Source organism: Grus americana, chromosome 23 (assembly GCF_028858705.1).
Source record: "Grus americana isolate bGruAme1 chromosome 23, bGruAme1.mat, whole genome shotgun sequence".
Classification (NCBI taxonomy): Eukaryota; Metazoa; Chordata; class Aves; order Gruiformes; family Gruidae; genus Grus; species Grus americana.
In genome coordinates this window covers 8,362,923-8,377,553 of record NC_072874.1, presented here as the reverse complement: position 1 = coordinate 8,377,553, position 14,631 = coordinate 8,362,923, and the positions used below count along the sequence as shown (strand labels likewise).

The following is a 14,631-nucleotide window of genomic DNA, read 5'->3' as shown; positions in this document are numbered from 1 at the left end:
TGAATAGCTTGTATTTCATGCTTTTTGGCTTTTTGTGGTGTGTGTCTCAAAAGCGTTCCTAGCTTTTGCTGTTGTGGGTCACTGGTAAGCCAGATATGAGTGTAGCTCAATGTGCCCAGCTGGAGCTTTGTTTTGTGAACTGGTAGTTCATGTTAATGATCATCAGATGCTTACTTGAATCGAGATGATGTGATGTGTTCTTGTCTCTCTTGATTAGAATTCTTAATTTTTTAAAAAAATTTTTGATGCTCTGGCCCTGAAAAGGAACTGATATCAACTGTAAATACGACTTACTAAATTTGTTCCAGCAAGAGTTTCACAGCAGCTTAGATTCTGCCTGCTGCTTCTATGGCTGTTAAGAAATTAAACTGCCGTGTGCCTAGGGTGGTTGTTGCTGTTTTATACTGCCAGTGGCTCAAGATGGTTGTTTTGGGCATGAATATTTACTTGAGGAAAGGGCTGCAAAAAATTGTTGCTGCTTGTGCCTTTCAGATGACTAAATGATACAAGCATCCCAACGTGAATGTAATACATGCTGTTCTGCAGTCTTGACTTCTGACATGAAGCTAGCTTTAATACTCTTATTTCAAGGTTTTGGGGTGGGGTTTTTTTTGGCTTAACAAAAAGTATCATTCAGGAAGAACAAAGAGGTTAGGGTGAGCTTGTTGCTGTGTGAAGCACATACCAACATCTTGGCATGTCTATTGACATAAGCTAATTTGGAGGAAAGCTGGGAGAACTCTCTACCACACTGCTGTTTGTAAAATATAGAGACATCAATACTTAACATATTTTACAGTGCTTTAGCACATTGTTGTCCTGTGCCAGAGGTACTTTCAGTGGAAATGCTCACCTAAAATGTTGTTTCTCATAGTGACTGCAGAGTCTTTTCATGCCTTAGTGCCATCCATGCTTTATAAAGGCTGTATTTACAATACTGTGGTATAACTTAAATTCATCTTATACTGCAAGTGTTTTGGGTAAGAGGGGAATCTCCTATCCTTACTTTTTGGTCCTCGAATAAGAGAGCCCTTTAGATATATGTAGAGTATATCTAAACTGCACTGACCCTTTACTAATCTTTGGAGTTTGGAGGAGGGAAGAGTTGCAAGGTGTCTTTGCACTGATTTTTATAGCAAGTTGTTTCAATCCTGAGATGCTTGGTAGAACATTGGGACAGAACAGACAACAGCAGGAGGTCTAGGAAGAGAAGGAACCAGAAAATCTGTTGGACATGTTTGGAAACATAACAGATTTAGGACTGAGTATAAAATTAGGTTCTCTGAGGGGAAAACTACTGTTTTGAGGAATAGGCAGCAAAATGAGGTTTTGTTGCCTTTTCAGGGAAAGGGAGGTTGTTCCAGGCAGACTGCTGGAAAAGAATAGACACCTCAGAGGAAAACTAAGTGCTAAGATAGAAATAAATCACTAGTCAGATACTGACTTTTGCTCCTACCTTCATCACTTACATCTGCATGACAGAGGAGCTCAGTTTGTTATTTGCCTCCTTTGCAGAGTTCAATACACACTCGCTTAGGTGTGGAGGAGTCCAGGGGCACAGGGCACAGACCTTCCACCCTTGGGAGAAGAGGGGGTGCACATGCAGCGAGTTAAGACCCTCTTGTCCATACCAGCAGTGAGTCCACCTCCTGTATTTCATTAGCAAGTTTCTCTCATCTGTGCTTAAAGATAAAAGTGTGACTGTTGACCTGAAAACATCGAATTTGTCTGGCTGACTGCAGGTACTCTTAAAACACTTCCTGTGTCTCAACTAGCTGGCTCTGACATGTCAGTAAAAACTTAATTTGAGCAATTGTTAAGTGCATGTCTAGCTGTGTAATAAGAAACAAGAGGAATCTAAATCGTTCTTAGAGAGCAGGTAAATTTAATACCTTTTTTCCCTAGTATTTCTTCTGTTCTTCTCACAGACCTGCAAGAAATTTTTTTACTGTTCTGTGAGCCAAGAGCTGTAGGAACAGGGACTACAGAACTGCTTTGAATGCTTGTGGGCACTAAAAACCGTTACTGACATGCTGGTGTATACTTCACATGGATAGATAACTTTGTTTCCATCTTGAGTACCTTGATGTGGTAGCAGTCTCTTACATCAAATAGGATGGATATTGAATCATTGTTGGTTTTTCTTGATAAATTTTCAAGCACAGTGTTGTGTATAGATGTAATTTTTAAGAAAGAGTGGAAGCTTGTTTCCTAGCAACTGGAGATCTTAACTGCAGACTATCTCTTGGTCAGCCAGCTTTTTTTGCCATCTCTGTTGAATTTAACCTTAATGTAAAGCGTCAATGTCAGCTATGTCAAGAGTTTACTGTTCAGAGGTTTTTCCTGTGAAAAATGAAAACCAGTACCATAGACTTGAATCTTAAAATGACCTCTAATGGGCTACAAAGCAAACTTGTGCAGAATACTACTAAGTCTCACTACAAGCGTGTACTTGGACCCTAAAATGAGTTTTCTGTTTACGTGCACGTTGTAAGCCTTCTGCCAACTAGTGTAGTGTTTGTTGGAACACGTTCTTTTTCTGTTTAGACAATCATTTAAGTGCAGAAAGCATGAGAATTTTCTTGGTTTTTATTAAATAAAATCCTCTCTTTCAGAAATTTATATACTATTGGTTTCTTAGCTACACATCTCACATAGTAATAATAAGATACTAATATAGTGAAAATATTTTTATGCAATGGCTCTTCCAATAAGTTGTTATTCTAAAGTAAAATTTCTTTTCTGACTAATTCAGAGTCTCTTGCAGGCTTTATAGGTAACTGATTGACTACAGCTGCTGCAGAACATCGGTTCTAATATATGTTTTAACATAACATCTCGGCATTTCCATAATTTCTTCTACAGATCATCAGACAGTTTGTTCCTTGGTTGATATGTATTATTGCATGCAGTGTAAGAATGCATTGAATCCTCTTTCTTAATTCTCAAGGGTCTTTTGCAATATGTCAAAATCTGGAGACTAGTATCAAGCCTTTCTGCAGGTGTTTAAGCTGGAAATAGCACCATAGCTGTCTTGAAGCATACTATTTCATCAGCTAAGGCACAGTACATGTACTTTAACAAAGGTTTTGATGCTGTCTTTCACAGTATCCCTCTAAATAAAATGTCCGGGATACAGCTAGACAAGTCCATAATAGGTTGAGTGAGCAATTAGCTGATGGGTTGGGCTTAGAGAATTATAGTAAATGGGGTGACATCAGGCTGATGACCAGTCACCAGTGGGGTTCCTAAGGGCTCAATTTTAGGGCTAGTGCTCTTTAAATGTTTTTATAAATGATCTGGGTGCGGGAGTCAAATGTACATTAAGTTTGCTGATGATACTACATTAGGAGGAGCTGTGGACTCCCTCAAGTGTAGAGAGGCTTTACAGAGGGGTCTTGGTAGACTAGAGAGATGGGCAGTCACTAGCCACATGAAACTTAACAAAATTCTCCATCTGGAACAGGGTAAACCTGGTTACACGTACAAATTCGGGGACGAGAGGCTGGAGAGCAGCTCTGCAGAAAGAGATCTAGGGGTTTGGGGTGATGCCAAGTTGAAATGAGTCAGTGTGCCCTGGCAGCCAAAAGGGCCAACTGTGTCCTGGGGTGCATCAAGCACAGCATAGTCAAGGGAGGTAATTTTCCCATCTTGCAGCCCCACCTTGAGGTGCAGTTCTGGAGACCTCAATAGAAGAAGGGCATCAAACTATTAGTGTGTGTCCAGAGGAAGGAAACCAAGATGGTGAAAGGCTTTGAGACTTCTGAGGAGCGGCTGGGGTCCCTTGGTTTGTTCAGCTTGGAGAAGGCGGCTGAGGAGTGATGACCTCATCACAGTCTACACCTTCCTCAAGGGGGGCAGCGGAGCAGAAGGTGCTGATCTCTCTCTGGTGACCAGTGATAGAACATGAGGGAAGGGAATGAAGGTGCATCAGGGGAAGTTCAGAACTGGACATCAGGAAAAGGTTCTTCACTGAGAGGATGGTTGGTCCCTGGATCAGGGTCCCCAGGGAAGTGGTCATGGCACCAACTCCGTCAGTTCAAGGAGCATCTGGACAGCACTTTTAGTTATATGGTTTAGTGTTAGGTAGTCCTGCGAGGAGCAGGGAGTTGGATTCAGTGGTCCTTATGGGTCCCTACCAACTTGAGATATTTTATCATAAGTACTTGGAAAGAGAATCATACTAAATCTGTGAGGTTTTTTAATCAGATTAAGTAAATTTTGCTAACTACTTACAAAAATAATATGAAGTTACATTTTTAGTATTGAATTAGTTCATCAAGTCTTACAATGATTAGATGTATTTGGTTGATCTAGAATGTGAGTCTAACATGTCTTAAACACAATTCTTCCAAAGTAGTACAAAGATAACATTTTCACCCTCAATTTCATTTTGTATATTTTGCCATTATGTGGGGTTTGTAATAACTTGGGTGGAAAAATCTCCAGTTGAAAAATGCTTTGTTTGAAATATTTTTGGTTCTTCGGAATATGAAGGTACAATTAGAAGTTGAAGACTTTTGAACCTCAGCTAAACTACTGGTATCTTGTTCAAAATACTATATGGTCTTATTAGTGTCCTTTAGCCACTGCTGTGGATGCCTTCCTGCCTTAATGGATGCTATCTTTTGGTTGGGGGTGGTGTCTGTTTTCTGTAGCCTAGCATTCTCTCCCTCCAAAGTTGGTCTAAATTTGGAAGAAAATATTCCCTTTATTGCTGTCACTTTTTATCACACCTAGAGTTTCCTAAGAAAGCTGACCGTACTTATACAAGTTTGTAATAAAATGAAGTGTGAATGCAGTGAGACAATTTCAGTTGTCAGCTGTAAATTGGTGTATTCTCAAAGGCTTTTTTCTTTTCCTAGCTAATAAATTGATTACACGAGAAGGGCCTTCCTTTCTGCAGATGCGAATAAAACATTTGATGAAGTCAAACTGCATCCCACAAGCAACTTTCTTGTCAAAATTGTGTGCAGATTCTCCAGAAATTGCAAATGTTTCATCTTTTCGCCAAGCCTACATCACGTGTGTGTGTTCTATGCTGCCTAATGAAGACTCCATTAAGGAGGTTAGTAATCCATAGTCCCTTTTTAATGTGTATTTATCAAGCATTTTAGAATTTATTTCTGCAATGCTAAGAACTGAAGCTGAAGAGTGAAACTGTTGCAGCAGAGTTCCAAAAGAGGAATGATCTATTGCAGACCTCAGCAGGGAAGAACATTTGTATTAACTGCTGGTGTAGATAAGTATGTTTTTATCTGTTACGTTAGCTGTGTTTGAAAGCTTAAAGCAAAGTTTGTAACTTCACTTCCCCTTGTAAGCAAAATATAATTGGAAAGCTGTCTTTTCTGACTCAAGTACTAGTACTAGAGTGGTTACTTCTCTTCCAGTTGTTCTGACCTAGGAAAGCAAAGGCTTAAAAAAAACCAAACCAAAACAACCTAAACACAAAACAAACAAAAACCTGTTTAGAGTTATTGCTCTAGAACCCTAAACTTGTTTTAGCAGTTAAGTCTTTACTGTTACTGTAAGAGAATGATTTGTGTTAACACATTGCAATCATAACAGCAGTAATACAACTCTTGCCTCTGTTGCCTCTGATCTCTCACATATGTTATTTTATCAGTCTTGCTGTTCTTTTTAGTTACATGGGTTTGGTGTAGTTTTTAGTGTGAGACTTGAACATTTTGAGTAAGTCTCTGTGAAACTGGTGGAAGCTTCACATATAAAAAAAAAATATTGCAACTCTGATGTCTGCACTTCCTGAGCAAGTGGCAGACTTGTTTGGAGTGTTCTTGTCATACATGTAAACTGTTTTAAAAGCTTTCCTTTTGAAATATTTCTTTTAAAAAATAGGATAGGTGTACTCTTAGTCTCTTCAGTTTGAGCCAGGTTCCCCTCAGTTTGTTGTACTGTAGGAGCAATGAGTGCATTTACAGCTCACCACAGACATGATCTGTGTACTGCAGGCATTGGGGATATATGGGTAACTTGCAAGGTGTTCTTTGATTGGATTGGCTACTAATGATGAATGGTATAGAAATCACATTAAATTGTGTTCAGTTTCACTTAAGAGTTGTGAAGTGTAGCTGTAACTTTTACCTAAGTAATCAGAAGAGTCTTTACTTGCTAGTTAAGTATAAAAGCTAGAACACAGATGAATTGATGAATTGACTCAGATTATGGTAATCACTTAGTTAAACCTTTTATGGGAAAAGGAAGCCACTAATCATTAAAGCAGTATCTTAAAACAATATGGTTTGTTGACTAAACTGGACCTGTAGCCATCACTGTGAAAAGTGTAAAGTCAGTGGTGTTACACTGCCAGAAAGTTGACATAAATAATTGGCAATATGAGGATTTGCATGTAATGTTTCTTTGCGTGCTTGGTCACAGGTATTGTGTAGTTGGCAGTCTTTACAGAATTGTTGAAATCTGAGAATTTTAAAACACTTTTGTTTCCACCTTTGTTTTCAGAAGGTGAGAATTGTCTTAGATCTTCATGTTACTTATAGTCTTCCTCAGGTAGAAAGTTATTGGGTCTAATGACAAGTGGAGAAAAGAGATAGAAAAAAGAGGAAAGATGAACAGCTCAAAGAATGGCAGTTGTTGGTGAACATGATCAAAAACCCAGCAGGGGGAAGAGGGAATTAACTGTAATAAAAGAAACAAGGGTTAAGTGAAATTTGAAGTTCAGAGTAGGATGGGGTAGATGGAGGAACAGGGCTTAGCTAAGAAAGTAGAAGTAATTACAAAAGGGGTGAATATGAGTGAAGATAGCTTGGGGAGGATTGGAGAGAAAGAAATTGTTTTGGAAGATTAGACAATATATGGTCATCCCTTTCCAGGAACTGGAAGTGATTGGAATGGCTAGGTCAAGCTTGGAAGTTAAATTGCTGAGCTCCTAAAGTTAAGGCAGGTGAACTACTTCTATCTATATCTATAGGCAATAACATACATATATACATGTATATGTATGGATATATATACACACACACACACGTACATGTCTGTGTATATGTATGAGTGTATATATGTATATATGGTTACTACTCTGAATAAATATACACTATATATAAAGTTGTCCCTTGCATTTCTGGTGCCTTCTGGTACCTTGAATTGATACTAAGGCACACACGTAACAAATAATATGACTATGTAGTTATTGGTTCACAAGAATCTCACGCTGCTCTGTGACAAACAGAAGGTAACAGAACTAAGAATTGCTGTCTGGCTTACTGATTCCATTGGTTGGCTTGAATTTGCCAATTTTATTGAACCAATTAAGATAGTAATTAAAGCGGTTTTCCTGCACAATATTTGACAAGTAGTTAATAACACACTTTACTATTGCAAAAAGCATGAAGCCCCAAATGTTCCATAGTCTAAGATGGCATTCCGTGCAAGGCAAGTGCCAGCCACGTGTAGCAACAAAACAGGGTTTTCAAATGAAACAAACAGTTAAAGCCAGTTTGATTGTTTCAGTTGTAACTGGTCACCTCTATAGAATGTCAGTGTGATTGTTTGCTATGTTGTATTTGAGCTCCCTATAGCCATCTCTTATCATCAAAGTAGGGTTTTTTTTTAGTCTGGACTTTCTTTCAGAAAGACCATCCAGAAATCTGAGAGGAAAGCACTTGAGGAAGTTTGAAATTAAACAAATACCCATTATCCCATAAAAAATTCAACCAGCAAGCTTAAGAACAGCCATCTTTAGGAGGCCCTGTCCAGCCACTGCCTACAAAATAAGGAATTGTTCTTGGGTTGTATGCTTAAAAGAGCAAGAGGGAAAGACAGTGAAGCTTGTTAAAACACTGGGGAAGGATAGTTACTTATCAGGCATTTGCTTGCAAAAATATTCTTACTGTGTTGTTTCCATTGTCAAGTTAAACCAAGTGTTCTCTTCCCTCAGTAATTTCCAATTTGATTGGAAGATTACAAAAACTTAAGTCTTCCTTGCCCTGCAAACTGTCTATGCTTAATGAAATGCTTTTGATATAAAACATATTCTTTTATTAAACTTTGAGGCAGCAGCTCCCAAATTCTTGCAGCTGTAAGCATCGTTATTTAATGTAAAAAAGGTAATATACTGCAAAAGGGTAGCCTGCATTTATAGACTCAAGACTATGTTGTCCCAACTCAGCTAGGGAGAATTTACAGTCTCTGAGCTGAAACTAAATTGCTTTTAGTCAGTTCATGGTATATCTCTAGTTCCTGAAAGGAACATAAGTCTCCCTAGACAAGCAGGTTGGTTGTCCCTTATTTAAGGAGCGTTAACATGAAGTCCTACTAAAAAACTGGTAGAAGGCTTAGGTTAGTACTAGTAAATGTTTATGATGACATAAGAAATTAAATATCCTTGTAGTGTTAAAACTTTTTCTTCAAACTAAAATGACATGGAAGTCAGACAAGATAAATCTTACGTGGTTGTATGTTCCATGGAATAACTTTGAGGAGTAAACTAACATCCTTCTTGTTAATGGAACCTGGGGAGGATGACAGCATTTTTCAACAATTCTAATTTAAAATGTCTTAGTACTGTTCATTCTGTAGTCTCTGAACTTTCATTCAGTTGCTGGTCTTATTGGGTTTCTAACAGAGTAACAGAAGCACTGGTCAGCATTCCAGGGTTAGTAAAGACCCTTTCATTTATTGTCTGTTTATCACTTAAGTGACTGACTGGATATTGCTGGATGATTTCAAGCTGTGCATTTGGACTTTTTGTCTTAAATATATTAAAAAACCCCAACCAATCAAAAAACCCAAACAACAAAAAAACCCCAACCAAGGTCTGAAATGAGATAGATCATTGACAAAGTTCGGAATAAGCAAGACTTGAAAACAAATTGCTTTGTTGCTTACTAAGTAGTTAATGTCCTGAATATGAGTGAGTTTGGCCAAAAATAATCAAATTTCTATGTGGGGAGGAGAGCGAATTCAACATGCTGTGTGACCGAAGTCTGCTCCAAGTGCCCCAGACATACCTGTTGCTGGAGCTGATGTTTGTCCTGTTCCTGCTGGTCCAGCACACGGCAGAAGTTCCAGGTTTTGTTACAGTGTGAGGAATAACTGATAGCTATTAAAAATGTGGGGTTTATCATTCTGTAGCCTAAGAAAACCTAGTAAGTAGGTCTTAAGTCTGTATTTCTTAAAACAGTGGTAGTGTTGTTAAGTGATTGTTCCTTTAATGGAACTGGGAAACTGAGCATGGTTTCTGTCAAGTAATGCTTGGCCAAGTAGATCAGACTGCCATGCCATCTTCAGATTTGTGGAGGAAACACATTCCGTATTTACATGCACTGATAATTTTTTTTTTTTCTAAAAAACAAGACCTAGAAGATGAGGCTTCTGTCAAACCACTGCAGGGAGCCTCTTGTATTATTTAAGCTGTTTGCTGTAGTATTGAGGAGGTGGCAGTGTATAATTGTGGAAATTATCAAAGACAAAAGTTTGGGTCACTTAGCTCTGTTTTCTTAATTTGATTTATAAAATGTGCTGATGGAAGATCTATAAAAAATAACTGAGTAGAGAGAGGTGGAAGAAGGTGGTGAGAAGACTGGAGTTTCCCAACGACCAGACATGTATATTCAACTAGACTTCCCACACAAGCCGAAAGCCTGTGTGCCTGTACGTACTGAAGGTAGATGAGAACATAAGAAAGGTACTGCTGGCAAAAGATGTTGGAAGGAGATAGTATGCAGCAGTATTTTTTAATCTGTAATCTAGAACAGCTGTGTTCTCTCTTGTGCAGTGATGAACACCTTCAGAATTCTTTCATGTGGTCATTGGTATGGGCTTGCTTTTCCATCTTCCCCAACCTGATGGAGGTGACACTTGATTTGCAGATATTGTAAGTGCTTATTGTAAGTCCTGATGCGAAAGGAGTAGTGATATCTGTCCTCTTAGCAAAGCATTGTCACTTAAATCAGTTCTTGAGGTTTCTCTCTTGCCAGAGGTAAGTCAGTGTCAAAAGCCCCCAACCAAAATAATCTGCTACGTCTTACGATTTCAAATGCAAAACTGACACATCTGCAAGCACCTCCAGATTGTGAATTGCTCAAAAAATGTCTGCTGCAAAAGGTCAATCATGGGTCTCCAGTTGAACACCAAAAGTCAGTGGACCTTAGAAAATGTTGAAATTGCTCAATGAACTCCAATGTCAAGCCTGTATGGAAAACTGGCATAATATACCTGCTTTTGCTCTTCCTGCTGAATTAGATTTCTGTGAAAAATAGTTTGGTGTATTTTAACTTACTTTTGTTCTGTCTATCTCATCATTTTTCATTATTAACAAGAGGTTTGAATTGCTTGTAGCAGCAACTGCAGATTACAGTAGATGTTGCTTGAGTATAGCCTATTCTGTGAAGTGGAATAAATCTGGTAGGGGAAAAAGTCTTAAAAATAGTGTTGTCTTAATAGTAAAAACACTTCATAATTACTGTTCATGATCTGAAATACTTGGCTTATAACTAAGCTAATGCTCTGTTTTGATTCACGGATAGGTACTACCTTTAAGTGGGCTTTCCAGAACTTCCATGGGATTTGTCTCCCTTCTAAACACTTCTATTTTTAACATCGTGCTTTGGAGTGTGATTGTTCAGAATCAGCACTTACGGACAAAGAGGACAAGAGACTGTCTTTTTCACATCTCTTGACCTTTTTGGACCTGGGTTTTAGTTTTTAAAAGGAAAACAGATATGCCTGCAAGTGCAGAGAAGGAATGGGAAGTTTTAGATAGGCTGTTGCCTGTATATAAGTATTTTGCTAAGCTGTCCAAAGTGGAAGATGGTTCTAAAGGAAACTAATACTGAGAAGGGATCAGAACTAACATATGTGAACTTCTTATGCTATTCTGTAGCTGAAAGGTGTGGTATGAACTCTGGGTATTAAAAGGAAACATAGTGTTTTGTTCTTGTGTTTGTGAGACCATTTCCTTTGATACAGGAAACACACATTTCTTTTGTAAACATGCTGAGAATAAAGTGCCTTTTCCTTTAATTTTCTTTTTTCTTTAAGATTGCAAAAGTGGACTGCAAAGAAGTACTGGACATCATATGTAATCTGGAATCTGAGGGACAAGAAAACACTGCATTTATTCTTTGTACAACATACCTTACTCATCAGCTTCAAACAGCAAATGTGTATTGCTCTTGGTAAGTAATGAGTATTACTGCTAACTTTTCCTCACTGGCTTCAATGCAAAACAGTTGAACTAATAGAGTACAAAACCATGTAGTGAAAGTGGATATATCTTTTAACTTGAGAAGTACATCAGACTGAAGTACTTTCTCGATAACTTGTGACAAAATAAATAAGGACTCGTCTTGCTACAGTAATAGAGCGGTTAGACAAAAGTAATGTTTAAATCATTTAAAATGAAACACTACTCATTGTCGGCATTAATAGTAATGCTTCAGCAATTTAGTAGCTCTCTAAGTAGTGCTGGATCAGTGCTGTCTGAGTTGTTATTAAACCCCTAAGCTTTGTGGTTCCACAAAGTATGTTGTAATTCAGCTCTTCCCTCTTGAATACTTAGACCCATGAGTGTTTGATGCCTTTTTTCACTTCTTCCACATAGATGTAAGTAGTGGGAATGTGCAGAGGCAGCACCCTTTTAACTTTCACCACCCCTCCCCCCCAAAAAAGCCTTTTTATATTTTTGTAATTTTTATAACTCTGAGAATTGTAGTAATAAGATTGTGGCCAAATTGTGACTATAAAGCTACTCTGCCCTCTTAACTGGCTGGAGATAAGAAAACTTTCTGCATCCCTGTTTCAGCAGTGGCAAACTGGTAGAGCCAAAGCAGGGAAGCCGATTTCTGCCCCTTACAAAATGAGTTTGTAGTTTTTGCTTTCAAGGCATGGCTAAATGTGTGGTTTTCTCCTGTTTAAATGCTGCTGTGGATAAAGCTTCACATTACCAGACATCTCACATATATACTGGGGATTTGGATTTGGTCAGCTGTGGCATTGTTCATTTACTCACTCCACATTTTAAAGCTGTTAAGAAAAGTTTTCATAGCACTTAAGTGTCAGCAGGATGATTGATAGTTTAGCCTGGTCCAATTATCTCTACAAAAAGGCCAGAAGTATTTACTACTTCTGTTTCAGGCCAGAAATGTCTTTTTGAGCAAAATCATGCCTTGTAGAAAGAAGTGAACTTGTGGAAGACTCGAGGGGAGAATCCACCACACTTGGAAGTTCTAGGGGCTGACTGTTTTTCATTACCGAAATGTGTCATCTGAGATTAGATTAGAGCCGCGTCCAAAGAGATATGAGGCTGAAGTCTGTCACATGATCTCTTTTAAAGAAAAACCAGAACAAATTAACAACTACTTTCCGGGTGAAATAAATGATTTACTGTTCTCCAAGGAGACTTGTTAAGCAGTTCTATCTAAAAGCTGTATCCCTAGTGTGCAAATGAAGAAAGTTGGACTTCATGTGTAGCTGAGACTTTTAAACTATTGGGACCGGAGAACAGACTTCAGTGATGTTATTCTGTAACCATAAATACTACATCTCTTTTTTTTTTTTTGTGACTGTGTTGGTAGATTTTTTTTTTTTTTTTTTTTTTTGCTTGCAGTAGGAAGTCTGAACTTAAACTACTTAGAATTTGAATGAAACTTTCAGGTCTTGTAACTCTGTCTAACCTACATTTTGTCCTGACTGAGTCAGAAGAGATCAATTAGAGCTGTAGATTTCTCATCTTCGTGCCAGTCTGGCCCATGATGCGATCTGCCTAAGGCTAAGTCTACTCAAAACATGGTGCAGCTGTAACATGAGTAGGTACTTCCACATCAGCTTTAAAATTAGCTAGCCTAGGTGACAGGCAGTGAAGGCTTGAAGGTAAAAATGTTAGCACAGTCTAGCAATACAAGTATGTTCCTACTTACAGAAGGTGTTAGCAGGTTTGTGTCACTCATGCTGAAGTCTGTCATTATGGCTACACTGTTGTTAGTGGTTGTTCAAATGAAAGGTGCTGGTTCAGACTGTGCCGCTATGTCCACGCATGTGACAGTTGCCCCCTCTGCTGCTGTCTGGATAAACTCCTCAAGTTCCAGCTGCCTTCCCCCACGGACAAGACAGGAGAACGAAGTCTTCCCTCTAACACTGAAATTGTATAGGTATATAAATTCAAATTCTACTACCGTACATAGCACTCCTTGTACAACAGAATTGCGCACAACCAATGTGGTCTGTGCCCACTGAAGAGCAAAGCTTCCAGGATGATGGAGTCCGGATTGAAGAAGTTCACCTTCTGACAAGACTCCTGTCTTGTGAAACTGGTGTAATACTTCTTGACCATCAGATTTCTTTCTCACTTTGAGACTGTACCTCTAATTCTGTTTAAAAAGTACTGTTGCTTGAAAATAAGGATGCCTTGCTGGTATAATGGTGAACTGCTGTTTGATGGAGTCACCTTTTTTTATTAACCTCCACCCTACTTTCCTTGTGGCAGATGCAGATCTAGTGATTATTTAGCCACAAGGTAGATGAAGTCAAATGGCTGATACAACATAAAACTTTTAATTTGGAGAATTACTTTTGTCAAATCAGCCATCTTAATTGATGAGGTGTGAGATTATGCATTACAGATGTAGTGGATATTATGGCTCATAAAAATGAGGCAGCCACTGCTCCATACAAACCGTGGTGATCAGTGAAATCATTGCAGAGCTGACTTGAATCAGTACCCTGGAAAAGAGATACGGTAATGTTGCTTTCTTTGCTTTAGTAAATAGTGTGACAAATGTCAGAGCTGGCTGGAATGACAGGAAATGTTAAGATAGACCTGCTGCAATGTGCATATTTACCCTAATCCTACAGCTAAAACTAATGTGGAGGATTCACATGCTAGTGGTTGCTTGCTAGCCTTTATATGGGCTTAAGTACAGCATAAATATACACTTAAATACTGAATTTAATTGAATATGTAAACTGAGACATACTTCTTCCTGTGACCAGTGCTGGATTTAGGGGGCAGCAATTGTTTAATTCACTTCAAAGAAGGTCCTTTCTGGTTCAAAAAGACCAGATTGTAGTTGAAAGGGTTTTTTTTCTCTGTGATGCTACTGATTTGGACTCTACTTACAATTTTTCTAGCAATGTCATTAACACCTTTTTGATTGTTAATAATAAAATGTAACTTCTTGTTGTGGGTATTTGATCATAAGCCTGCATAATGGTGTTTCAAGTCAATAAATTATACAAACTTTGATCAGTTTTCATAGTGTACTTCTGGTGTGTTATGTAATTTGATAGACCAGAACTGAGTGGTGACTAAAACATTTACTAAACATCTCTGAGAGGAGAGCAGGGAGTAAGAAGACCAGAGACCTTCTAGTACAATGTCATTTGCAGGTCAGCTTCCCTTTGTGCTATTATGGATTTGGTTCAACAGACAAGCCCTAGCATATGTACTTGGAAATGTTCCATTCATCTGTAGGATCCTTAAAATAAAATTGTTTCCTGCAGAATTTTCTGGATCACGTCCTTGATTTTCAGAGTAGCAGTACATTGATGAAAGGTTTTCTGCTAGCCCCTGGCTGGCCTTTATAGACACCGTAAGCAAGCAGTGTTGTCCAATGTAATCCTGCTTGCTGCCAGCCACCTATTCCCATTCTGCTCCGT

General features: G+C 38.5%; 1 protein-coding gene across 7 annotated transcripts in view; it reads left to right on the top strand.

The window, feature by feature from the left end:
* The window catches only part of RLF (RLF zinc finger), a 55,584-nt gene that overhangs the window by 29,144 nt on the left and 11,809 nt on the right, over positions 1-14,631 (top strand). For 2 of the 7 annotated variants that reach the window (XM_054802170.1, XM_054802168.1), the window contains 2 exons: positions 4,866-5,068; positions 11,017-11,153. In XM_054802170.1, the coding sequence (XP_054658145.1) occupies positions 4,866-5,068; positions 11,017-11,153 (340 nt within the window). Of the gene's footprint in view, positions 1-1,515; positions 1,637-2,182; positions 2,914-3,657; positions 3,984-4,865; positions 5,069-11,016; positions 11,154-14,631 lie in introns of those variants that run through there. The other 5 variants (XM_054802173.1, XM_054802169.1, XM_054802171.1 and 2 more) reach the window with 5 other exon arrangements.